This window comes from Pholcus phalangioides, unplaced genomic scaffold (assembly GCF_987345545.1).
Source record: "Pholcus phalangioides strain wild (caught in Gottingen) unplaced genomic scaffold, Ppha-v1.0 ptg000012l_1, whole genome shotgun sequence".
In the NCBI taxonomy this organism is placed as follows: Eukaryota; Metazoa; Arthropoda; class Arachnida; order Araneae; family Pholcidae; genus Pholcus; species Pholcus phalangioides.
The window spans coordinates 4,444,411-4,472,238 of record NW_028301605.1 but is presented as its reverse complement, the minus strand read 5'-3'; the positions used below and the strand labels follow the sequence as shown (position 1 = coordinate 4,472,238).

The 27,828-nt window shown below is 36.0% G+C and overlaps 1 protein-coding gene across 4 annotated transcripts in view; it reads left to right on the top strand.

The window, feature by feature from the left end:
- LOC149079179 (uncharacterized) overlaps positions 1–23,760 on the top strand; it is a 32,983-nt gene extending 9,223 nt beyond the window's left edge. For 2 of the 4 annotated variants that reach the window (XM_089240082.1, XM_089240083.1), the window contains exons 4-7: positions 12,489–12,653; positions 14,464–14,568; positions 18,259–18,394; positions 21,601–23,760. In XM_089240082.1, the coding sequence (XP_089096208.1) occupies positions 12,489–12,653; positions 14,464–14,568; positions 18,259–18,387 (399 nt within the window). In that variant the 3' untranslated portion in view covers positions 18,388–18,394; positions 21,601–23,760. The remainder of the gene's footprint in view (positions 1–12,488; positions 12,654–14,463; positions 14,569–18,258; positions 18,395–21,600) is intronic. The other 2 variants (XM_089240084.1, XM_089240086.1) reach the window with 2 other exon arrangements.
- The last annotated feature ends 4,068 nt before the right edge of the window (positions 23,761–27,828 follow it).

Below are 27,828 nucleotides of genomic sequence, written 5' to 3'. Positions count from 1 at the left end.
GGATCATAAACCCCTCTTATATGCTTCGAAACAGAAGAATGAAAATGCATCTTCATGTCGTTTACGACAGTTAGATTTTATTGCACAGTTTACATCAGATATTTAGAGGGCAACAGCAATATTGTTGCAGATTCGTTTTCCAGGATTTCTGAGATAGAATTTCGATCAATCGATGATCTACCTTTCTGGGAGCAAGAGCAGCTGTCAGATCCCGAATTAGAAAAAATTTTGAGTGGGAAAGAAAAAACATGTTTAGAACTTGTATTAGTTCAAATTCCGGATTCAGAAATTTCGTAGTTTTGCGATAACGATGAAAAAGCTCGAACCTCCATTCTCGCAACTTTGAGAAATGACGTTTTTCATTGCATAATCTTTCCCATCCCGGAATTTGAACTACAAAAAATCTTATTTTTTCAAAATATGTGTGGCCCAATATGTAAAAAGATATAACTTTGTGGTGTAGAACGTGCATTCCTTGTCAGGAGACTAAAATACTTCAGCACACAAAATCTTTTTGATGCATTTTAAAACACCTGATGAACGTTTCGCACATGCACATTTAGATAATAGTGGGGCCTTTACCCTTATGCCAGGGATACTGATATTGCTTAACAATTATTGATCGTTTTACACGCTAGCCTGAGGCGGTCCCTCTTGTTGACGTATCTGCAGAAACAATTTCAAAAGCTTTCATGTTTAATTGGGTTAGCAGATTTGGTGTGCCACTGAGGGTCATTTGCGATCAGAGTAGACAGTTTAAATCTCACTTGGTCGTGCCCTTTACAAGCTCATGGGTACAGAAATTGCTAGGACAACTTCATACAACCCAAAGTGCAATGGAATGATGCAAGCGTTAATGTGCCACAAAGATTTGAACTGGGTGAATGCCTTGCCACTGGTACTCCTGGGGTTCAGAGTAGCTCATCGGGAAGACCTGAATGCCTTGTCAGCTGAGATCATTCTTGGTACTGTACTACGTCTACCAGGGGACATGGTCATTGAATCAAAAAATCATCTAAAGACAGCTGACTATGCACATTAATTGTTGAAGCTCAGATGCAAAGTGAAACCAGTGCCCGCTAAACATCACTCATCACATCAAGTTTACATACCAGCTGAACTTAAATCTTGCTCACATGTGTTTGTACGACGTGGTGCAACTAAAAGGTCTCTTCAATCACCTTACGAAGGACCATTTTTGGTAAAAAAACGTTTTCCTATAAACTTGCTTATTCTTTTCAATATAGGAGAACAATTGGTGAATATAGATCGAATAAAACCGGCGTATATGATACCTGCCAATGTCAAGACTTCCTCTGAATCATTGAGCCAGCAACAAACGTCAGACGCTCAACCAGGAGATCAACCAAAGAGCCATGATTACATAACCAGGAGTGGAAGAAGAGTCAAGTATTGTCTATCAACTGGGGATAGAGTTATGTAGCGGCGCATGCGCTACCTCGGTCTTTGGCTATAAAATGAAGATCGTTACTATTCTTGTTGCCTTTTTACACTTAACCTTCCCGCTTGTCGGATGCTAGCATGTTTTTATAACTACAACCTAAAATGTTTTTAACTTTGTTAAGCACTGATAAATTATGTTAGTTAATCGTTACTAATAAGTAGTTGTTTCATCGCCTTGGTTTTTGTCTCTTGCATTTGACGCGATCCTCAAGCGCGTAAAATAACTTTCTGATAATATGGAGTCTTGCCGGAGTAAGAGTTTGCAGTATTATATCCACACCTCTGCACTTGGCAGTTACATTAAATTTTTGGGGAAAGTTGGAATCATTTCATGATAAAAAAAAAAAAATTTACACCCTAAGGTTGATACAATGTTTGAGTTTGAGTGGCAGAATAGTTTTTATAATGTTTTGGGTAAAGATACAATTACAGAGAACGATAGGTGATTTGTGTGAACATGGGGGCTAACTACAGCCACATCATTGCCTGTGTTGAAAGGATTTTTTCAAGGTGCAGTTTATTCCAAATAGCAAAACATTAAGAGTAGACAAAGCATCTAAACTAGTGTTTCTTTATTTAACTGTTGTCGTTGGTGACTTTCGCTTGAACACCAAGTCCATTAAAATCTTGGGTTTGATGGACGACAGCAGTAATTAATTATTTCATGATATGATCATTAGATCATTTTTGTTGCACCACTGTCATTTTCTGCCAGGTGTGGATCTGGGGAGGGCTGATCACCCCCAACAAGCGATGAAAAATTTGGGACATGGTCACCCCATGCTTAAATGACTTTTTTTCATCTATTTGTAAAATCACCCCTCCAAACAGCGAGCTCTAGATCTGCCCCTGTTTTTCTGCACACAAGGGGGGTTTTCTGGGACCTGCAATTTATTGCCGATTCCAAATGGCAGCTTTTTTAAGAGTCTGGGTGGTTGTGCACTAACCCGTCGCTGTGGGACTCCCTGTGGTAGCAATGTTTTTCTGTGGTCACGGCACCGTTTCTGTTGTATTACTGTGTCAGGAAAGTTTCCGGCAAGGACGAATGAGGTATTGAACTTACGACACACGTAAACATCTTTTGGCACTTCAGAAAGTTTATCAATCTGTGCCCTTCATGATATGAATAGTTGTAAACCAGTCATCTAAACATTTGTAAACCTATCATGAATGGTTTAAATTGACAATCTTAAAACCGAACATAGCGACTTCTGCTTGAACGCAGACGATATATTGTTAAAATGTTTTTGCATCCTAAAAATCATGAAGCGTTAGGCAAATGCCATACCCGCCCATGAGTAAATCTGACTCTTCCCTTAAGATAATTAAATTGATTTCTCTGACCCCCCCCCCCATCCCAGAATTGTCTTTTAGGAGCTGCAATGGATATAATTACATGCCAATTGTCATAAATTATTCAGTCTATTATATTGTGGTCCAGCCCCTCGGGGTAAAACGCTTACATCCCTCTTGGGACAGAGCGTGGACCATGTCTGGTCTTAGTCTATTATATTTATAGAAGCCACAGCATATACTTATTCTCACGAAATAGGACAAAAAAAGTTATGAAGAAAAGTCTTAGGGACACTTCTTTACCTGCTAAATAAATGAAATAAATATAGTCAGCAATGAAGTTTGTTTTTTGAAAAATTCATTGTGAACAAAATTAATTTAAATTTTACCATGTGTAAGTGATAGGGGAATCTGACAAGGTATTTTGCCTGTTTCAGCCACTTAACGTGATATTTGTGCACACACTTGAAAGATGTCCCATGCATTTCGGTATTTTATTTTCAAGTTGGACAAGCACTTATACTCAGAATTTTTTTATTTATTACGTTTTTATTTCTTTTTCATCAATTTTATAGGGACAATAGATTTCTAATTCTATTTTTTTTGCTAGAGCACAATTTGCATTCCCAAAACAAAGCCTTTAGATGAAACATTGCTGCAGATTATGTTGCAACCAAGAGATTTGGATTTTTACCTTTTTCACCCTTAATCAAATTTTTCATGATGATCAAATCTTTCTTTTGGTACCTAATACCATGGACAGAGATACGGGAGCGGGGTCAAAGGTGGAGTTGACTGATCTAATGTATATATGAATTGACATCGTGCCCCTCCCCAGACTTTCAAGTCCATCTCCGCCTGTGCCTAATACCTAGAGAAAGACATCTTTACATGTTTAGCAACCCCGATCAAAAAAGCTAAGCATGTTGAAACCATGTGTTTTTTTAGAAGTAATAGATAAGCCACTGTGGTGGTCAAGTGGTCATAGTGACAGACTTGCATGGCGAGGATTCGGGTTCGAATCCCCCAGTTGCCAGAGTGGTGGTCGGCTGAAGTTGGTTTCCTGTGGTTCCCAACTTCGAGGTGCAAATGTCAGCCGATCTCCCCGTTACTACTACTAAACCAGACATGCACCTCGTCCATATTCCTCTGCGGAATTAATATTCCTCTGACTCCTCTAACGAATTCGTACATATTGGAATGCGCGTTAAGTTGGTTTCTGTGTAATGCTTGTTATATATATATGTGTGTGTGTGTGTAGTGCTGCTATCTGCCACCAGTTTTTCTAACTATGAGTGAAGTGTAATGATTGAATAATTTATCGTTGTAGGTCTGGTGCTCTCTGTGGCATGACTTTTTAATGGGGAGACCTTGTCATCAACAAACATGGCTACCTTCCCTAGGAAGAGGACGAATGTGTTTCAACTATACTTACTTCTACATCATTTCATAAAGCTACATCCATTGGCTGCTGCCATTTATAAGTATATATATCTATATTTTTTAATTTTTTATGGAACTAGAAGATTTATAGATTATGTTTAAAAACACTGGGAACATATATATTCAGTTATTTTATAGCTACTAGAGTTAAAATTTAAGTCCGAGTCTGACTCTGGCTTAGTTCCCTTGAACAAAAACGGCATCCCGAGTCAGGCTCAGGCCCGAAAGTGTTAATGGTGAGTAACAATATACTGTTTTTTTTTATATCATTATTTTCTTTCCAGCTAAGATTAAATACAAAATTTAATCGTAAAATATATTTTACATTAAATTATTAAAAAAGTGCTAATTAATAAGTGTTGCATCGATGTCAGCACAAATAAATTTAATTGCCCACTGGGAATGAAAATTTCATATTTTGAAAGCTTCGTATCATGCAAACTATGTGCAATTATTCTATAAAATTGAATATTGAGACTTTTCGATTGATTTGCGATCAACTGCATTTTCTAATGAGGCAGAGGCATCGAAATGAAAAAACACAGAGGGGCTGAAAATTTCCATCTGTCCCTTATATGCAGGCTCAAGCCCTTATGCAAGAGAGGGAGTGGTGCGTTGCATTGTATACTGATTAATTATTGGGGGGCTCAGCCCCTTGTAAATTTTATTGGGGTGCTCAAACAGCCTCAGTACCCAAGTTCCGGCACCTATGAAATGAGGATGTTACTGCAGTTGCTGATGAAACGCTTCATTTAGGTTATGTTTTGACTTCTACAGGTTATTAATACAGTACCAAAGAAGAAAAAAATGTTACATCAGTCCATAAGATAATAATGGATTAAATTCATTAATATAATTTTAATTAAAGTGGTTTAAATTGATTAATCAATTAATAATATAAATAGCTTTAATTAATAATTAATAGATTAATTAAAATGTCTTAAAATTAATAAATAATTGAAAGGGTTTAATTAATTGAATAAAGGGGGTTTTAAATAATTAATCAAATAATTAGCTCATAACTAAAAGATAATTGGTTGTTTATCAATTATTATCTTATGAATGAGTAAACTCTTCCAGGCCAGGCCGTAGACTCATAGAAATTTTAATTCACCGGGCCGCAGTTCCAAAAAGGTTGAAAACCACTGTTCTACATGATTAAAATATCATTCTCCCCCCGCCAGAAACATAATCCCTTGTATATCTATCGAAGTTTTGCCAGAAAAATGAATGTGTATACTTATTGAAACGCATGTTTAAAAAAATTTTAGGAAAATAACTTCCATAGAGTAACATGGATAAAGTAAACAATCAAACGTCATTTTCCACATTCATTCTCCCCATTCCCCCCCCCCTCCCCAAATTGACGCATTCATGCTTCTGGTGTGGGGGGGGGGGAATGATATGAAGTACAAACATAAAGATATTGCAGACAGATTTGAAATTCAGTTTTGGCGATTTTTCATGATGAACAGTTTCCACTTTCATACGATTTGTGAATGCAATTGTCGCCATTCTGATGACTGGATGCCTGAAGAATATTTGCAATTGTAGTATTTACTGTGGAATGGTCATGTAATTTTTTAGTAATAGTCTTATACCCTTCAGTTTATCAATTTTTAAATTAAAAATACCATTAACAACAAACATCAGAATATTTTTGTTAGAAAGTGGAGTTGGACCTCTTTTGACCAGGGATAGTCAGTTTAATCCACAATTGACAATCTCGAGTGCTGCCCCACGAAACGCTAGACCAAGACAGTGCTGAATTCATGTTTTGACTTCCTTTAAGAACATGCTAACCTTATAAAAAGGAAGGGGATTCGCCAAAATATGTGCTTGCCCTAGTCGATAGTATAATATCGTTCTGGCCCTGAGATTAGACAGCACATGCCTATCTCTGGTGCCATTGTGCCGAGTGTTCGGTGATCTTTTATAAAAGACAATCAAGTTGAGATAAGGGTATGGAATTGAACAGTTGGATATGGACAGAGGGAAAACTGTCGGATATGGACGGAGGGAAAACTGTCATCAGTCAAAATAAATATGTGATCAGTTGAATTCTACTTTTCACATATTCAGGGGATTGTGTCCATTTACCAAGCTTTTTAATATCAAAGGTGATTTACTCTACCAGTTAATCGAAGTACTACTACGTGGACTGTAATCATTGAATCTAAGAAAACCTTTCTTTACTTTATTTTGCTTTATTTAAGAATATGGAATTCTTTCATGGTTGTATTACCAAATTTTAGTTTTCTGGGATTGACTTTTTCGAAAAGTGTGAATTTGAAGATCTGGATGGATTGGATCTGTCTTCTTTCGTACCTCCAGTTGAAGACTCAGAAAAATTTTTTAATGCAGGAAACCAGGTAAGCTTTAAAAAGAAAAAAGTGTTTGTTCTTTTTGATAAAGAGCAAAACTATGCTCATTACAATTTTAGGGGACATTGTTTTTTTAAGAAAAGTGGCTAAAATATGACGGGATTCTCAGCATTCTGGAAAGTCAGAGAAATTAGAATTGGCCAGAGGAAAAACCAGGCAGAAGTCAGCGAAGTATGCAGATATTTGATAAATTTCAGAAAAGAATTCTGTGAAGGGGAAAAACATTCGTAAGATTAAGATTTTTTGAATTATATTTCTACTTTCAAAAATTTTGGTGAGTGATAGAAATGATCAGAAAGATTTTGCTGGAGAAACTGTATGAACTATAGACATCGTGCGTGAAATGTAGCATAGCCAGATCGTAAGCAGGATGGATTTTTTGAGGAGGGGGGCATAAGGAATCTCTTCCAGAAAGATTTTGAGTTAAGGTAAACCAAGACAAATGGAAATAGGGGCTAAGTGGAACCAAATATAATTTGCAAAATTCAATTATCTTCTGGGAATGTCTCTTGCAGATTTTTTGTGTCATACTTGCTCTATTTTTCATTACAAGTATAATTGGTATGATAGCTGCTCATACACGGTTACAAGGAGTTTTCACATGGAAATGTTAGGTTTGTGTCAAGGCACTGCCTGTTGTGCCTGTGAATCGCCAACCGTGGTTATAACAGAACTTCCAGGAATTTTTAATGTCGTTATAGCCAAGTCTGACTGTAGTTTCGCTCTTGTAAAATGATAATCAGAGAAACTATAAAAATTTCAGCTAGACCGAGTAGATATGTGAATCGGAAAATTTTGTGACTCTATTAATCTAAAACTAATGGCTTATAGTAGAGAGGTCCATGCACAACTACTTTGAATTGAATAATGCAACTCTGTGGCAGATTTGCATACCTGGTATGTTTTTGTTGTCTCATATAAATTTTTGGCAGATGCTAAGAAATAATCAATATTCAGAATCAATATTCATTAGGGATCATTCAAGTATTACATCAGCACTGATGGGGGGGAGGGGAGGTTTGAATGATGCTTACTTCATCAACCACCCTTTATAAAAATATATATATATTCTTAATGGAATTCTTACTTTGGGTGCCAAAAATGAGAAAAACCTTTCCCTAGTTTGTGGGCACCTGAACTAACATTCCCCCTATTGATAAGTCCTCTATAGCGCCACATTAGTGATCTCTAAATGCTCCTCATATCCTTTAAGTGGTTTGGAAATGTGTCAAGGGCCGTTTAAGTGCTCAGGTACTGTGCAGTGTGTCGCTCAAGTGATCCATAATTACGCTGTGAATCACTTAACTGATACAGGGATGTGCCCCGGATCATCTAATTAATCTGGGAATGTACTGTGGGTAACATGAGTGATGTAAAACTTCACCGCTGGCTGCTGAACTGCTTTAAAACTGTCACATGTCACTCAAGGGATCTCTAAATGTGCTGCAGACCACTTAAGTGTTCTGAAACACTGCTGTGGTTCGCTAAGCGTTCTGTAACACTCGTGCGGGTCACTAAGTGATCTGTAAATGTGTTGTGGTCACTTGAGTGATTGATTGGCACATTGATGTGCCAGTGGCACATTCAATGTGCTTACTTGAATGATCTGGAAATGTGCCACGGGCCATTTAAATGCTCTGGAATCGTGCCACAGGCAACTTATGTGATATGTAAATGTGCCGCTTAGTTCATTTTGTACAAAATTAGGTTTGAGGTGACGCTGAAAAAGTAACATTACAATGACAGACACTCTGTGACCCCAAGGGACTGATCATCCTTCCAGTGATATAAGTTAAATTAAAGAGTTGATTGAATCATGCAACCGCCTTGTTACAGTACTAATTAGTTAATATTTTATAAAGTCATACATATTTTTTAACTGAACAAAGAAAATATTCATATATATTTAAATATAAACATATAAAATTAGTCAGTTGACGAACACAGAATTCACGTACAATGTGTATTCACGTGTATTTTTAAGTTGATTACAGGAATTGTTATATTTTTTATGTTTTTAGAATGAACTATTTTAATTGTGTTTTTTTATGGTCCATTATTGTTGTAGTATAGATTCTAAACTATTGTTTATTGAGAATTATAAATATATTGTGATTGGATCATATATGTTGTTATTTGTATGATTAGTTGCATGGTAATGGTTCATTTTCGGAGCAGTTATATCTATAACTCTTTTGGAATAGCGTTTTATTTGTTTTCTGCAATTGATATAAGTTATTCAATCTACATAGATAGGTTCTGTTTCTTTCATTTCTAACCATATGTCTTGTTTAAGAATGATAATTTTATTAATTTATAAAGAGGGCTGTTTTAAGAGCATCATGGGCCCCCCTGGCCAAGTGATTTTTCTGAGGCCTTACTTAGCAAATTCTCAAAAATTTGAACCTGTTCTAATTTTTGTGAGGCCCCTCTTTTCTTGAGGTGCCCAGGTAGACCCCTGCGTTAATATGGCACTATATATAAATATAGTTTCGTCTAGTAGTTAGTTTGTGACATTCTGTTATATAATTGTTTGCTGTAATGTTTGTTATTTGAGATCTTATTCTATTATATATATTATCTAGTGTTTGTATATTTGTTTGATAATAACCTCCCCAAGCAGTGTTAGTTACTATTGAGTATATCCAAGCATATAATAAATCTTTTAGAAAGTTATTGTCGATTGTGTTTTTTAATCTATATACAGACCTGCCAACTCTCCAGATTTCGACGGGAGACTCCGGACTTTTCATCTTTCCTTCCGCTCTCTGTATTTTGGCTGAAAACTAGATTTTATGTGAGCTTTCACATTGTGGCGTCAATGATTGCCGTCATCGTTAGGGAAAACACCAATAGAGGACAGCTGTGGTCATTTTGATCAAGTAGCCGTAAAAAAAGTCTTGGTGACTGCATTTAAGCAACTGGCAAAGACGTGACTTTGTTTATGTAGCGTGTATTGGCAATCATTTATCAGAGGCATGATCTTAGTTGCCGAAATTCCTGTATAATCGTTATTGTAGCCCAATTTTTTTCGTCAGCAGATTTGTATTTTGAAGTTTTTAAGTTGTTTCCTCCGATTAAATATGTCTTCAGAAAGAAAATATAAAGCTTTAAGCTATATAGAGCTAAATATAAAGCTTTTAAGAGTTCATATACCCAAGATTATCAATCACTGATAGCATCCACGAAAGGAACAGTATGTACATGTGATTTCTCTATTCTGCATGGAAAGACTGACATGGAATTATATTCTGCTCGGGGAAGGGGGGGGGGGAGGGACATGAAACTTTTTCTTAATTGATTTTTGAAAAATTTCGATTTTTTTTTTTTTTTTTTTTTTTTTTTTGTGAATATTTTGTTTTGATCAAGTCTGAGTGCCGGGAGGGGTGGGGGTAACCCTTTCGGGAGAATCTCCAGATTTCTGGATTCCAAAAGGTGGCACGTCTGTATTATTTGTTCACATTGTGAGTTCCATTTTAGGTCATCTTGTATTATTATTCTTAGGTAGTTGTATTCATAAAGTCTATCAATTTCATGGCACTTACATTATGAAATATTTTGACTCAATGAGTATAAGAAAAACAAGCCTGCCATTTGGAATTGGCAATAAATTGTAGGTCCCCATCTAAAATTAGCCTTCGCGTGCAGAAAATGACTGTAGTGCAACAAAAATGATCAAATGACATGGGCAGTTATCATGGATTTTGATTTTTGTATCAGTTAAATTATTTATATTTCTTGTTTTTAAACAAATGTAGTTGGTTTTTGTATATTTAATTTAAGTTTATTTTTCTTCAGCCAGGTGATGATTTTGTGTAAGTCCTCTTAGACTTTTTAGTAAATTTGCAATTTCAGTATCTTCAACATACAGTATTTTGTCGCCTGCAAACAAGATTAATTTACCATTTATATTTAGTTTGAATATGTCATTTATGTAAATAAGAAATAATAACGGCCCAAGGACAGATCCCAGGGGGACACCTTTTTTAACTTCTAGGAATGTACTGATTTCTTTATATATGTTAACTGCATGTTTTCTATCAAGGTAATATGTTTTAAACCAGTTTAATGTATTACCTCGTATATCAGCTGATGACAGTTTCTCTGTTAGTATCCTTAGATCCACATAGTCAAAAGCTCTTTTTAGATTGAGAAAAACTGTTATGTGAATATCTATTATGATTAAATCTGGTATTTAAATAGCTACTTAGTTCTAAAATGGTTATTTCTATATTTTTATTTTTCGCGAAACCCATATTGGTTGGGTGCTAGAAAGTTCTGATAATTTTAGGTTGTTTCTGAGGAATGTCTGTTATATGTTTCAGTTATGCGCTGACATCTGTCTTTCTAATTCGGGATCAAACAACTTGGCAGTTTATTTTGCCTGTATCACCTACTATGCTTAAGCTCTAAATGTTGTAGGCCTGATTATTCTCGTTGGGTAGCCTTAAATGGGAGAACGGCATCCGTTTATATCTAAAACTTGAAAAACCACAGAAAACCCAACTTCAGACGATCACTGTGTCCCCATGCTAGCAGTCAGCGCAGCTTTTTCTTTTCAAGCCGAGCACAACTTGGGTCTATCGCCATGGGCAATTTATTACCTAGTGAGTTGTGCCGGAAGTGGAAGTGTGTGTACTTAACAGTCTGAGTGCTTATTTATTATTTAGTGTTGTCTGATTTTTCATTGTTGCCACCTATATTTCGGAAGTGAAGTAGTGAAGTATGATGACTGAATATTTTTTACTGTTTGTAGGCATGTTGCTCTCTGTGGCGAGACTTTTTAATGGGAGATTGGCTCGCATTTGCATCTCGAAGTTGAGAACCACATATATCGATGGCGCATCATAACGATGACATTTTTTGATACTGTTAGTCTGGATACCCTGTTTATACTGAAAGAAATTTATTCTGATGTTGAAAATTTTCCAACTCACTGATGATTGAAATTCTTGATTTTCTGCCTTTATTTTACAAGTGTTCCAATAACAGGTTGTCTTATTACTTAAAGCATGACAAGAAGCGTCAAGAACTTCAATTGTCAACATCTCAACAAATTTCCATTCAAATGATACAAGGAAAACTTCTTTCAGAACCATAAAAATGGGTGCAAATTTTATGAATTATTTTTTAAAATCGAAAACCTCAGTTTTCATGCTTTTTCGTGATCATGTTAAGCAAAAATATAATTCAGTTACTTTTCTTTATTGTTGATACTCTTTCACACTTTAGAATGAACTACAATATATACTTGTGTTGTCCTATAAGCCAAGTTTTGAAAATTTTTCTTTTTTAATCTGGGGGTGGATGGTTTTTATACATGGACCAGTTTTTAAGGAGGAAATATTGATTTCCCACTTTATCAAATTGTACAGCTTTCTGGCCTTTACGGGCTAGCTTGAAGATTAAGATGGTGTCACTTATTATCAGAGTAATTTTTGTTGCAATGTTCAATCCTCACAACTGACTATGTTGAAGCCAAAACAAAAAAATTGAAAAAAAAAGTCATTTCTCTGATACCCAGTCGACTAACAGATTTCACAGCCTCTAGATATGAGCATTAGTAAGGCTTTTTAAAAACTATTTAAGGAATTTATGTACCGAATTGGTAAGTTCCTAAGATAAAGAAACACCAAAAAGGTGCCTCAAAGAAACCAGACATTGGCCTAGTGTGCCGGTAGATTCATGGCGCACTGAATTCTTTTTCCACCAAAATCATCAAACTCTTTAAAAAGTGTATCAGTGATGTGATGGACGGAACTGAAGACATGAAAATTTACAATTTTTTCTCCTCTAAAATGTTCTGATTTTTTCTTGGGGAGGGGGGTCGGCTTATACAAGGGTATATACAGTATTTATTTGGAATTTTTGTTCCTTCCACACACTCTTTTTGTTTCATTTCAGATCAGGGGCCAAGATGATGACCAAATCAATGAGATGGAGGAAATAAAAAATTCTGACCGTAACCCTTCTGAGAGTATGCTAGATGCTCAAGAATTTGATAAATTCGTAGATTCAGTGATGGATATTGAGTCCTCCCTTGATTTGGACAGCTCTGATGAAGAGAAGGTAAGTTTTGTGCAAGAAGAAAAAATGGCTTTGGTAAGCTTTTGAATCCAGAGTGAGTGAATGCTGCTCAAACAACTGTAAATAGGATGACGTCAGAAGTGTTTCAAACCTGTGGGCACAGGAGGAAAGGAGCAAAGGAGATGATCACATCCCTATTCAGTAAAAGAATTGTATTATTAGCATAGGCGGGGAAGAGAAGGCAGAGGTGGACAGCCATCCACCTCCTGATGATCCCCTCCCCTTACCCCGTTCCACTGAACCTGTATCTTCTTATGCCTGTGGGTGTTAGATTTTGTATTCAAATAGGAGATTTTGATATATGAATCAATTCTAGGGATGCTTAACCTTCGGGATACAAATTACTCTGGGTGCTGAGCAACCCTGGCTACAATGTCACTGTACACTCTAAAGTATTTTTAGGAGTCTACAAGAGTGAAATGGAAGATGAAAGTGGACCAAACACGTGCTGATTTACTGGTCAAGAAAGTGACTATTAACATTGGCATTGGAGCCAAAGGTGTTTACCAACAAACTATATCAGAATTTCAGATGAAAGGAAAGACGGAAAACACTTTCAGAATTAAGGAAAAAAAAAGTTCTAGAATAAACAAAAAAATAATTTCAGAATGAAAGAAATACTCTTTTGCAAAAAAACAAAAAACAAAGCACCCCTTAAAAATAATCCGATCATCTTGAAATTTCGCATGCTAATTCCTTTATGGCAAGTATGCAAATGATTAAATTTTCAAGGCTAATGAATGTTAACTTCGGTCATAGTGAGCATTTCTACTGCACAACTAACATTGTATAAAACAGATAACACAATCACAGACGTTTTATTTTTTCCTCATTGTCGCCATTGTAGTTCCCTGGAGATACAACCAGTAATGCCATTACGACATTGTCGAAGACCTTATAAAGCCATTTTCCAACAACATAATGCCAGGCCCCATACGGCCCGCATATATCTGGACTGCCTCCGTGCTGTTGTTAGTCTTCCTTGGCTATCAAGGTCACCGTACCTTTCGTCAATCGAACATGCATGGGGCATGGTAGGCTGCCAGATTCTGGCACCCCAAAATGCCATAGATATAGATTTGGAGGAACAAGTGATGAATACCTGACAGAATGTATGGCAAGATGAGATTAGGAATCTTTATCACTCCTTACATTGCCGTATACAAGCATGCATCTCCGCCAGGGGGGGGGGGGGTATCACCAATTACTGATTTGAACATTCAGTGTGCAATTGATAGCCATTGGTGGGTTCTACGGCTTTGAATTTTTAATCATTTCTTTATCTGTGTATGAGCTTTACACGTATTTAATTTCAATAAAAACAGTCACTTTCTTCATGGTGGTTCTTTTTTCTTTGCAAAAAGAGTGCAATTCCAAAATCGACGGAAGATATAATTTCAGAAGCAATAAAAAGCTATTTCAGAATGGATCAGAATTTAGAATTAATGAAAGAAATAATTTCAGAATGAAGAAAATGGGCCAAAGTAGTCCTCTTTTTTCTTGACTGGGTTTTATCGGACATCATTTAATTTTTTTTATTCATATTTTTGTTCATTATTTTACCATGTTAAGTAAAATGTTCAGATGTCAAAACACTGCGTTACTGAGGTGATTTTATGACATGTATTTAACATATTTTTTGCCATCTTTGGTTTTTTTTAAAAGTAGTAGTTTTTTTAGCATAGCTTAGTTGAATTCATAATCATTTTTGAATTATAATTTGCACAAATTTAAGTCTCTCATTACTTAATGTAATTATGTTAGAAAAAATTAACTTAAATTTTTTTGACAGTTTAAATCATATATGCGCAACCTGTCATCCTCGGAGTCGTCTGGTGTGACAGAGCCGTCATTTAAACTTTTTCAAGGGGGTTGGGGCAAAGAACATGTACTCAATGTATGTATGTATATATAAATTAGATATTATGAAAAGGCGAAAAAATTTCTTTTGATGCATACTATATATAATCATTTTTAGTGTATTTTCAAAAGCCAGTCCACAAATATGGGTGCCTGTGGGGTGACCCGCAACTAGGGATAGGACAAATAGCGGTTTGGCCGAATATCGAGTATTCTGCTAATGTTTTTGCCGAATACCAATCATCTTGAAATTCAACACAATCTATATATATATAATTGATTTTCTGTGTGTCTGTGTGTATGTTCTCTATACAAATCTACAATTTCAGATCGATCGTCGCCAAATTTTGCATATATACCAAATGGGACCCGACTTGAACGATAGGCTACTTTAAAATTTCATAAGACCAGGGCAAATGCCCCAAATGGGCAAAAAACTGTCCGGCAACAATGGTTTTTGGGACTCAACAATCACTTTCCGAACGTTTACTTTGGTTACCGTGGTTCCCTAGCGATGAGTTTCAGACGTGTTTATGTCTTTACAATGGTTTGTCACTTCATTAATGCTGCCAGTTATGTATAATAGTTTATGCCTTTATAATGGTTTGCCACATTTTCAATACTCTCAGTAATGAGGCTTTTTGAATAGACGTCATAATCATCACCATCATCGCTTTGAGGGTCAGGAAAAGGGTGATCCTCATAGTAGAAATCACTATTAAAATTGCCGATTTAACTGCATAAATACGGAAATTTAGTGGGGGGGGGGGGGGTTCCCTGCCACATCAATAATTTTAAAAATTAAATTGAATTCTCGATTTTTGAAATATGGAATTCACTTGGAGATACGAAGCCCAGAAAATTAAAAATATGAATAATTTGCCGGATCTACGTTTGAGTTTGATATCCATGTAATAACATTGATTTCAACTTTTTATTTATATCTTCTCAAGCATGAAAATTAATGTCTCCGTATTGTCTTTTGATATTTATTTGCATAAATTCATATAGTTTAGGATGTTTTTAAAATTAGTTATGGGCCCCGTAAAGTGCATCGAAAAAATTCCACAGCTTTAATTAAGCATTTTTCGAAGCTCAAACAGGCAGAAATAGATAACTTGAAGTTCAGGGGGAGGAAATCGAAATACCTAACACCCATAAAAAAAAGGGGGCGGGGGGACTATTCATTTCTATGTTTCTTTAAATTTAGATTTATTTCTTTCATGAGTCGTGCAGGACGTCGCCATATTGGTTAACTTAGACACGGTTTGCATGTCCCTCAAAGAAAGAGGGAGATAGCGCATGATCCAAAAAGCCTCATTGAAGAAAACCCGGGCAGTGCCGGGTATTGTAGCTAGTCTATGTATATATAGTTGATTTTCTGTGTATATATGCTCTCTATACAAATCTACAGTTTTAGATTGATAGAAATTTTGCATATATACCGAACAGGGCCCGGATTGAATGATAGGCTAGTTTAAAAGTTTGTAAGAGCAGGATAAAGGCCTGAAACCGGCAAAAAACTGTCTGACAACAATGATTCCTGGACCTCAACAATCACTTTCGGAATTTTACTTTGGTTACGATGGTTCCCTAGCTATTCGTTTCAGACATGCTTATGTCTTTACAATGGTTTGTCACTTCTTTAATGCTTGAACATTGAAGGACAGGACACACCCCGCTTCCCATCTCAAGGAGATATCAAAGCGTTCCCGAAAGATGGGTGCATCCGGAATTTTATTAAATATGTATATATATATATATATATCTATATAAATTTGTATAACAGAATAACAAGTCCAATTACAGGAGTATAAATCAACGAAATAATTATGATAAATTGAATTATGCAATTTTTTATTTAAATAAATCTTAAAAACTGGTAACGATTTTTTTGTTCCCATGATACAATATGAAATTTAACAATGATATATTGTATTTCAATATTACAATGATACCTCGGCTAACAAAAAAGATTTGTTTTGGAATCATGTTCATTAGCCGAAACGTGATTTCCCGTAGATTTCTGTGTAAAAATTGTTTGATTTGTTCCAGCTTTTGCCCAAAATTTGAAGATTAGTTTTTTAAAACGCTAAGGAGAATGCTGTAAAAAAGACAAAAATTGATTGAAGTATTTATACGAACAGCTTCAAAATTGGATAAATGAGAATCTACAGGAAGATGAGAGAGATGCTGAAGATCTTTTTATTTTCCAGTTATGTGCACAACCAACACTAGCTTTAGTCTACCATAAAGTTCGTGTTAACACAACCCAATCTAATTCATGTGTCCTCATCCATTGTGATTTGGTCAGCTTATTTCTGTTTGTTACATGCTGATGTAAAATATAATCTCCCAGACTGTTCAGCTTGATGCTAAGAGCACTGAAAGAACGCATGATCTGAAAACATAGGCTACAACTTTTTTTAATGCATTTTCTATTTTGGCTGAATGTTTCATTTTATAGGAAATGGTTCAAAGGGTTTCAGAATGAGAAGTGTAGTTACATCTGAAAAAATATTCTGAGGTGTACATGAGTTGATTGGGCCCTAGTGACAGTAATTGTGATGATCGGAGCTCACAACACAGCTATTTTATGTCCGTGCGTGCATTCATATCATCAAGAATGTCAGTTTGCTGAATCTGCATCTGTTATCAGAAGCAGAAAAATCACGAAAAAAATCTTCGTTTTGCAAGGCATTCATTGGCCGAGGTATCACTACTTACAGAATAAATTTCTAATGAAGTTATCTAATAATAGTCATCTAATTAAGAAAATGTCAACCATTATTTACTCTCAAGTATTAACACATCATAATATTTACGACTTAGTTTTCCACTCTAGTTGTTCTTTGCCCCTTTCAGTAACTCAATACTTATCTTGTGTAGGTGCATTTTTCAGTTAGTGGAATTGTGTAATTCATGCTCAAATCCTCATCATTGCAGTAGGATTCTATTTTCAGTTTCATGTTTTCCTTATCCCGGAAATTCGTCGTGACATAACCTCTTGCCCAGAAAGGGATGGGTATGCACCACACAATAATTAATGTATCATCAATAAATTTTTAATCGATTCGAAAAATTCCAATTAATGTAATTTTTTTAAAATTAGTTTGTTGTGCTCAGATTTACATAAATATTCTGCCAAATACCTAAGCATTATTCGGTCGAATTGAATATTTAGCAAAAGAGTCGAATACAGAATAGCAACTAAATCTGCGTCCGATCTCTACTCAAACATGATTTTTTTTTTCAATTAGCTAAGCGGCACATTTACAGATTACTTAAGCGACATGCGACACAGTACCAGACCACTTAAACAGCCATATACAAAGCACTTGAGTGACCTGTGCTACAGTTCCACATCATTCAAGTTGCCCACAGCACATTGACAGATCACTTAAGTGACCTGCAGTACATTTACAAATCACTCAGTTGATCTATGACATATTTGCAGGTCACTTGAGTGATCTGCGGCATATTTACAGTTCACTTGTGTGACCTGCTGCACATTCACGTATCATCTAAGTGGCCAGTGACACGTTTTCGAATCAATCAAGTGGTCGGCACTCTTCTTAAGGGTGAGCACCTCGGTTTTAACCAATTCCTTACACTTGCACTGTCAAAAACCCAACCCAAATTCAAATCAATTATGCACGGAAATTGACTCGTAACATAATTTTATTAGGTATTAAGTATTCACTTTTGTTTCTTTTTTTTTTCCCAGAATTATTTTGAATCAGAAAATGAAGTACGAGAACAAATTCACGAACTGTCAAAGATATACATACAAGAAGAAGACATGGATATGCCTGGCAGTCTTGGAGAGGATATTTCCATAAAGGAAACTTTCTAGGTTTCATGTAATATTTTTTGTTTTGAAACTTTGTTTTTTTATATAATATTGTACCTGCGACAACTGAGTTTCGGATATTTTAATTTGAAAATAGCAACACACACAAACAAAGAGACGAATGTAGGAGGGACTGGCCACAGTCAACTCAATTTAAGGCCAATGATAGAAATCACATGACTTTGTCTGTTGGACCCCTTGGGCATGGCTGATTGGATGTGTTTGGTTTTGTCACACATTTTGTCTGATGCACTAAGGATGAATGTGGGGAATATATTTCCTGGAATTAGACGGATGAAGACATGATCTCTAGCTTTGTTTTTTGGGTTTTTTTTTGGCCTTGTGTTGAATCGGTCATGATTGTGAGGTATGCATCTGCATAGGCCCAGCACTCACAGCAGTTAGAAATGAAAATATAACCGAGTTTAGTTATAACATACCTCCTAGGAGATTCGAAAAGTGTATATTTTATAAGCGAGGTCTTGAAATTAGCTTACGTAAAAATAGCATATATGCATATAATTCATATTGAGGCAGACAAAATAAGTTTATGCCGCATATAATTGAAACTGAATATATCATGAATATAGTTTTTGGGTGGATATCTGGTATAAAAATGTGCAGACATTTTCGGAATTGGAAATATTAATGATTTTTTTTTTAGTTTTCCAGTTTCTAAAAGCTTTATTTTGAAGTTGACAGTATTGTACAATTTATAAAAAAATCCACTGATGTTTATAAATTTTACATACACTTTACCAATCAATAATATACTTGAATTAGCATCAATTGTTCTTTCATTATCGCCATCCATGAAGAGATCACAAAGTAAAAATACAATAATTTGAAACGTATAGATGCTACAGTTTGCACAAAAAGATAGGATTTTATTAAATTTTATTTCATATGTCAGATTGTATTGCCAAAATAGTATAAAAATTTTAAAGTGTCATCTGTTAATGAGAAATTGTAATGTAATTTCTCGTATATTGAAAAGAATTTCAATCAAAAACCTCATGATATCACCCACATACAATGAATGTTGTAAAAAAGTCTGTTTTTGACTATATTTTTTAGGGTGTTTTTGCAGTATGTTATATCCGAATTATTTTCTTTGTTAAGACTGTTCTTTTTGTATGTTAAATCCACAGTGTATGTTTTAAGCAGGGTATTTTATGCAGTGTCGTCTTAATGCATTGGCCCACCCGGGCACCTTAAAAGAAGAGGGGCCTCAGAAAAATGAGAAGTAGTTGAATTTTTTGAGAATATGCCATGTAAGGCCTCACAAAATCACTTGGCCTGGAGGCTCATAATGTTCTTAAGAAGGCCCTGATTTTATGACAGAGATGAAATATATAGCTGTGACTGGGCCGAATTTCAAGGACTTCACAAACGTATGTGATATCCACGGTGTATGTTATAAGTGTATTTGACTGTATATTTATTTTTTGTATGGATAAAACAAACATTTTTGACTATGAGGATCTAAATTCTGCACATAAATAATTCGAGAAAATCCTGTTTATCACCCCCAGGGGTCTCTCAATTACTCATTTCTATCCCGTGACTGGTAAACATGACACTGAAGCAAATGCTACAATATAATTCCTCCACCTTACGAAGAACTCCTGAAGTATATATGGTATTGAGAGGGTTTCTCTCTAATAAACGCCATAAAGCTGGGAGTAGAAGGGACATAAATTTGAAGATGGTAGGCTGCAGACCGATCAAATTGTAAATGCATTGGCAAAGAATATCTCAGTTGTTTTGTATTGTTTTCAGTTATCAAATCCACTATAGTAAATTCATTGTGGGCTATGCCACAAACATATTAAATCAAAATAAGCACCATAGTTAAAACTTGCATTACGATATAGCCCTCCAACCACGGGATGAGACTTAGCTTAAGTTATGTCACGTCGGACAAGTTTTATTCAATTCTTTTAGGTAATTCGTATTGAGCTTTCTTGTTTGGCTTGTCCTTCTGGAAAAGAATAGATTCATGTGGGGTGACGTATCCAAGTTTCATTTTGTTGAGGACTATACTTGAATTTAAAAATATTATTAGAAATGATCATTGGAAATCCAGTTGTAACAGTACGCATGAGATAAATTATGAAATTATAATTATCACGCCAAGTATAAAAATTTTAGTTTTTATGCAGCCCCTAATCAAAGAAATTGCGGATCCTGACAATACCATAATGTAAAAAGTATCGGTCAACATGCACAGTGTTTTGAGTGGTAGTTTTTGAAGAATTCTTGGCCTAAACGGTGCAACCATTGTGATTCACGAGGAATCATATTGCAAGAAAAACTTCTTGATACAGCTGCAAACAAAATGCTGACTAAAATGTCGCCATTGTTTTGGCCAGGTGGTTCACAACCGTTTTATGTCTGCAAGACATATATGTGAAATGGCTACCTTTCTTGTGCCCACAAAGTTGAGTGAAAATATATTTTTTGCTGATCTGCAAATTTTTTTCTCCATTTTCACCACTCCGCGACATTGTTCAACTGCTTTTATTGGTCACTTCAGTTGTAAAAAAAAATTGAACACTATTATAGATGTTGTGAGTAGAAAAATTTACATTTTCTCAACAACAAAAAAGAGAAAATAATATTGTTATGAAGGATGAAAATTCGAAAAAGCTTGTTTAACACATGTAAGATACGTGTGGCATACGATTGTTTGAATAGAAGAGCGAGATTCTAAAAAGGACTCTGACTTAAAAATTCGAAGAGAGAATATGTATGCTCAAAAGGCTGCTCTAGTTATCTGGATTTCTTGTTGCTGTAAATAAAATTTTCTTCGTTCTCAAATCCTTTTTCCTGTGAGTTTTTGTGCATCTTGGCAAAGAAGTATGAGAGATCCGCAACAATTTTATGACCAATAGCCTTTACCATTCCTTAAGATTTCATTAGTGATTCATGTAATTTACATATGCGGATTATATAATGCTATTTTTTTTCTCTAATTAAATCTGCATTTGCAAATTACACACAAACTTATGTGTCAAGTACACAAAACAAGAATGACTTCGTACATAGCAGTAGGTATTTACACACTTGTGGTACCTTAAAAATCGCAGTTGCTAGTTAAAACAAAACAATTGGGTTGAAACAATGTTATTTTAGAATTATATATTTGCATTGTTTTGACAAAACTGTTTATAGGTGTGGAATATTAATTTAATAATATTCTATATTTTTCAGGACTCCTGACTGTGCGGGAAAACAGGTGAATCACATTTAAGGCTCCAGCATACAGTTTGATGTGCTTAATGGATCCATCCACATTTCTTCAGAAGTCAGAACTTTTTGAACTTTTAACTGGAGAAATGTGCGTTTTTCTTTGTCTGCAAAAGCTGATTCCATAGCAACTTGACCAATGAGGGTTGCTCAACCAACTCAGATTTTTTTTTCAAATTTTCTCATGTACAAGTAGTGCAGTGGTATGAAAACACTCAAATTTTCAGGAACCTGCTCCGTGTATTTGTGGAGTTACATGAGTTTCAATTTGGTGGAACTCTTGAAAAAAAATTTTTTTTTTTTATACAGCAGCTATATTGAAACAATATAGGAGTGATGGGTATGTATGAAAACAGTATTTTCTTTATATTCCGAATAAAAATAGTATAACAGTAGAAATTGGAAGAATCGTATATCACCCTGAACTTGAGCTTCTAATTTTTGAAACCTCATTTTATCAAAAGCCCACCATTATTTTGAACAAAAAAAACTTGAAGAATCAAGGTTATCAATTTTTCCTGTTGCAACACTAGTATTTGTTGAAACTTTCTGTTCAATGAAATTTCTTTGTGTGGCCTTCTTTTGGAAATATTTTAGCTTAAATCTTTTAGCTTTTCTCTGTGAACAGAAAATCAAATTTCGACCAATTTTGGCAGCTATTTTTCTCAGATAGAGCTTTTTATTTCAGTGAGTAAAAACAACAGATATGTCTACTACACATTAAAAAGTGTTTAATTTTTTGAAATGAATACATAAATATTTGTTTTGATTATGCCATTCGAAATACAAAAAAAATTAATATTGAAAGTAGCCTTCACAGATTTAGTTTTAACGCTGCAAGTGTTTAGTATATACAATTAATGAGAATGAAAAATTGTCAAATGACTGAAGAATGCCAGTATCAATTTAAAAAAACTGATTTTTTTTTTTTTGTCAACGTGCGCTGTCATTATTCCAAATGTAATTTGAAAAATGATTACCATTAATATGTTCTAAACAATGTTTTTTCCTACTGTTGGGGAACTTTATTATCCCATTTTATGTCGAAAAACACATAAATACAAAATCATATTTTGTTTTATTCAGACTGATTTAGCAATCAGATATGGAAAATTTCAGGTGCCAATGCCGATTTTGTAGTCACCATAATGACCTAGCAACATTTGACAATTTTTCATTCACTAACTGTATACATGCAGCAGGTCGTTGAAAATTTGGGTGTTTTCGTACCTCAACACCACTTGTACGTGTGAAGAATTCGAAAAAAATCAGTTGTTCATGCAGCTAACTCTTTATTCTTTGGTCGATTTGTTATGGAATGAGCCCGAAAAGAATAATTCATTTCTTAGGCTGGAGAAAAGAAGAAAAAACATTTCCCAGACGTTACGATATTGTTCTTTTCAAATTGCAGCAAAAACTTTCATCGCTGATTAGCACATCATAGACTATGTACCTGGAGTGCTCAAGAAATAGACGGAGGGGCTTAATGTGGCATCTTAACTGTGTGCCACATGAACATTCAGCCTTCTGAACTAAAGACAAGTATTGATAGTGAATGTGATTTTTCTTTTAAATTCCTGAGGCTAAAAGGCCGTTGTGAACTTGCATATTGACTCACTGTTTCTCCAACACTGGTAGTTAGCATCATCAATAAATATTAGGTGAGACTGACTGAAATAAATAGAATATTATCATTGCCAGCTGTGACTGACTTGTAATTAAACAGGTTTTTAGATTGTATCAGTCAGTTAAAGTGGGCAATAATAGTTTTGATTCTGTTTCAGTGAGTCAGTTCCATCTCGTATTGATGCCAACTTTTTGTTGCGTAATTGGCAGTAAATTGTATATGGGCCTTGATGGAGCCTTTGTAATTGAATGCCTATTCTAAGGGCAACAATTCATTGGTTAGCCTGCTTAACATGATAATGCTAACTGCTGGTGTTAGGGAGAGGAAAACAATTTTCAGTTTCACATTGGCCCTTTAGCCTGAAAATCTGTTTATTGAATGACAGCCACAAAATTCTAATGAGCTATGAAACAATGTAACTGTTTCATAGCTCTTAAAGTTTTAGTATAAACAGGTTGTGTATTTATAATGTATATTTTGATTTGCATTAAAGTCTCCAGTATAAAATTTGGTCTGGTTTTCTTCTGAAGCCAATTCACTCAAACACAATCACTACTTCACCGCACACCAACTCCGGTCATATATCGCCATACAGCAATTTCCAACAAAAGGAGTTGGGTGGGAAATGAAGGCTCCATCCATCGGTGGCCGAACCAGGATCGGTAGGTGAACTTGTTTCTAACGTTCTATGCCCAGATTCGAACCCATGGACCTTGATGGTAACCTTCATAGTGGAAGACGAGCATTTTACCATGGCGCCACTCGGGCACAATCACTGTCCTCTTGAATCTCGGAATATGCATCGATTTTAAAAATATTTTACATATGGAAGATTGTAAAAGAACTTGCACTTCCTCATAAAAGAAAGTCCTCACCTACTTGAAGGGAGCTGTGGCCTATGAAACTTCAAGTAGCTACACAGGGGACCTTGTGACGATGAAATTGTATGCCATGATCTTTTTTCTTAAAGCAAGTAAATTGCCACATCTAATTTGGTTGTAAACTGCCCAGGGTGATGGACCGGAGTTGCGCTCAGTTTGAAAGAATAGTAAATAAATTGGTAGGTATATATATATATATCCAGAGAAAGAACAGAACACATCATTTCGTATGGGGGGGTGGTAGGATGGTCCTGCTCCCCAACAGAAATCAATCTATTGATCAGCATAAAATTTACCCCATATCTATCATGGACCATGTATTGAATTCTCACCCAATTACATTATACCATCTGGAAATATGAACCGACATATGGAAAGTCACAAGTGGCCGATGCTTTTGTTTAGCCAAATGAATTTTTAAAATATGTATACAAAAATCCAGAAGATGCTAGTGTTGTCACTATTTTGAGCCAATCTTGACAGTGAAGATGAGAAAATTTGAGAACAGACTGGACCCTTGTCCTTAATGCCAGCAACAAGAATGGACTCTATGTATATAACAAAGAGCAAGTGTGCGTTTTGGTGCCCCCAGTAACTGTCAAAGAATTTGGGTTCTCTCTTGTCCAGGGCCTGGAGCACCAGAATCCCTTTTCATTAAAAAGGCGGATTCATGGTTTCTCTGCTTGTGGGCTACACAAATTCTCGTAAGGGTTATTCAAGTATGTCTTAATGGAATCTTTACTGGGATGCCGAAAACGAGAATGCCTTTCTCTAGTTTGTGGGCACTTCAACTAGTATCCATAGTTGCTAACTTTCGAAAATGAAAATTAGGGAGATTTTCGCGCCGACGCGTATTTTATACTAAAAACCACTCCCTAATAAATACAGAAGGGGTTTTCTACACATAAAAGTTGAAGCGTAGGGAATAAAGTCCCTACTTAAAAATTGAAATCAAATAAAATAGGAATTTTTTTACACACATGGAAGTTAAACCCAACGCAAAAAACAAGTGAAATTGCAGGCCAACACTTCAATGGTGATCTAAAAAAAATATATTCTGTTCAAGCATCAACGATGTGAACATTCTGCCGAATGACTCCAAAAATCATCGGAAGAGATGAAGGAAAAAAAACGTAAATTTTTGAAAAAAAAATCGACTTTTTTGTGACGCGATGTTTTTTGATTTCACATGGGTGATTATGTCAGTCTTTCCACCATGACCGATGACTTCCTTAACAACTTGTACGAAAAGCAAAAGTCGGCCCTCTTCTGGAACGTTCGATGAAAGGAAAATTCATAGGAAAAGTATCTAAAACTGATTAAATATTTTTTTGCCTATCAGTATTCATGTTTTGTTATAGCACGTACGTAACTTCAACAAAAGAGGAAGTTTTGGCCACATGCGCGTCACTATAATTTTCAATTATTATCCAGGACTATTGGCTCTGCAGGATAAGGCACTTGTTACCATCAGAGGGTTTGTAAAACTTCCTTAAAAAAAGGAATTTCCCACTATTCCCCCCCCCCCATTTACGACGTGTGACGTCATTTCGAAGGGGGGGGGGAACAGGCCTTTACAAGGATGACGTCACTCTCCGCTACCATACGAAGGCTTTTAACAACTGGCTGTTGCGAAGATATATTTTGGAAAGAGAAAATTCAACTGCTCCTGCGGGGAGTCGAACCCACGTCCTTTCACTTTCCGGGTGAACGCACTAGACTACAGAGGCACTGAATCTCTCAATCTTTCCTTGGAGCTCGTGTACACTGAAAGGAACCGTACATGGACGGCGGGACCAGACTCAGGCCAAGCTCGCAACTGCTGACGCTGCCACCAGATGGCGACTTATACAAGGATGACGTCACTCTCCGAAATATATATCTTCCCAACAGCCAGTTGTTAGAAAACCTTCGAAAAGACTTTTTGCCCCACAAGAAATTGCTTAGGGATTGTTTTCAGAAGCGGGGATTATTTTTAAATGAAGTAGGGAATTTTTAGGGATTTTTTGTGGTTTTCGTAAAAATTCGGGAGATTTAAGAACTTTTCGGGAGGTCGAGCGATGAAGCTAAAATTCGGGAGACTTGGCAGCTATGTAGTATCTACCCCCCATTGATGTCTTCTATAGACTGACTTAGATCTCTGATTTCTACAGCCCTCAACATACTGTCTCTGTTATATGGGTGTGCTGGCTATAAACTGTTTTGCGCCCACTCAGCTCGTCACATTCGTTGCCTTTGAGTGATTTGCTAGACTTCCCGTACATTAGTGGATACATTGTCTTCGAACGGGGATAATGTGGTTCACGGAGCGCGTGCATGGTGATAAAACACAGGTTAAAAATATAGTGCGTTTAGTCTCTAATCATGTGAAAAATAATCCTCCGTTCATACAATAGCAAAGTTCACTACAGCAGCATAGGCGCCGGAACCTAAGGGCTGGGAGGGGCCATTTGAGCCCCTCCCACCAATAAATTTTGAAAGGAGGCTGTGCCTGCGCTCCCCCTTCCATAATTTTTGAAAAAAACTGATGCAATGCACCTTGCTTCTCCTGCGTACGTGCTTGAGTCTCGTATATACGGAACGACCGGCGACTTTGTCCCTCCAATGTTTTCTTCATGTCGGCGCCTCTGTATAGCAGTGTCAGACGGTGTGGTGGCTTACTCCCTAAGTTATATTCTCGTAGGGCAATCCAATCAAAGGCTTACGCAGATTGACCTTTGGAAGGGGCACAAAAGGCTTACGGGTGGGTTGCAATGAATTTCTTAAAAAATTTTTGAATTTTTTGCCTTCAAATAGCATGGATATTAACAGAAATTGATTATGATAACTTATAAAAAGTATTCCAATGTTTTAATTTTTTTAAACGTTTTTTTATCAGAGACCGGTCCACGTCTCTGATCCGAATGCGTGTTGGGGGATCAAAATGGCTAAAAATTTACTGACGTATTACTTGAATGGCCCCCTATTTTCTACACGCCCCCTTCTCCTATTCTAATCTAATTTTCTCGACCATTCATTCCTTAAATTCACCGTCCTAGGCTCGTACAAACATTGGCGTACGCAAATGGGCGGGAAAGGTTTATTGGGGTTGCACCCCCTCCCTCCTCGAACGGTACTGCATAAGGTTCGCACCAGGCGTCCTCTTTTTTTCAGTTTTGAATCTGGTGTCCCTATCTGAAGACCACATAATCCGTGTTTTCACTTATTTGCTCGATCATCCATATTGTCCGAATGTTTTTGTGGAAAGAAATAATTATTTTTTTCTACATAAAAATCGATTATTGCAATTGTAGGAATTTTGTTAGCGAATTTTTTCGTCTCATAAAAGACTTTTATGCCAAAAAATAACAAAAAGAACTCTCTCTCTCTCTTTTCATCATCGCACGAGTTGCCCGAAATTGCGAGATTAGATGGCAGCACCAACAGTATGTAAATCAAGCCTCCATCGAGCTTATATTACTGGAGAGAGCATGACATCAGCGGTCTCCGCCTTGGCAGTGCTGAGAACTAAGGCGACTGTAGAAGGATAGGGCCCTTATATAGAGGTTATACTGATAACTGTCCTCCAACATCTTTCGTCGTAACATCACGTGACTCGGTGAAAACAAACACGATCCTCCGTTATTTTCTTATGGCATAAATAAGAGTTTAAAACAATAAATGAAAAAATAATTTCAGCATCGA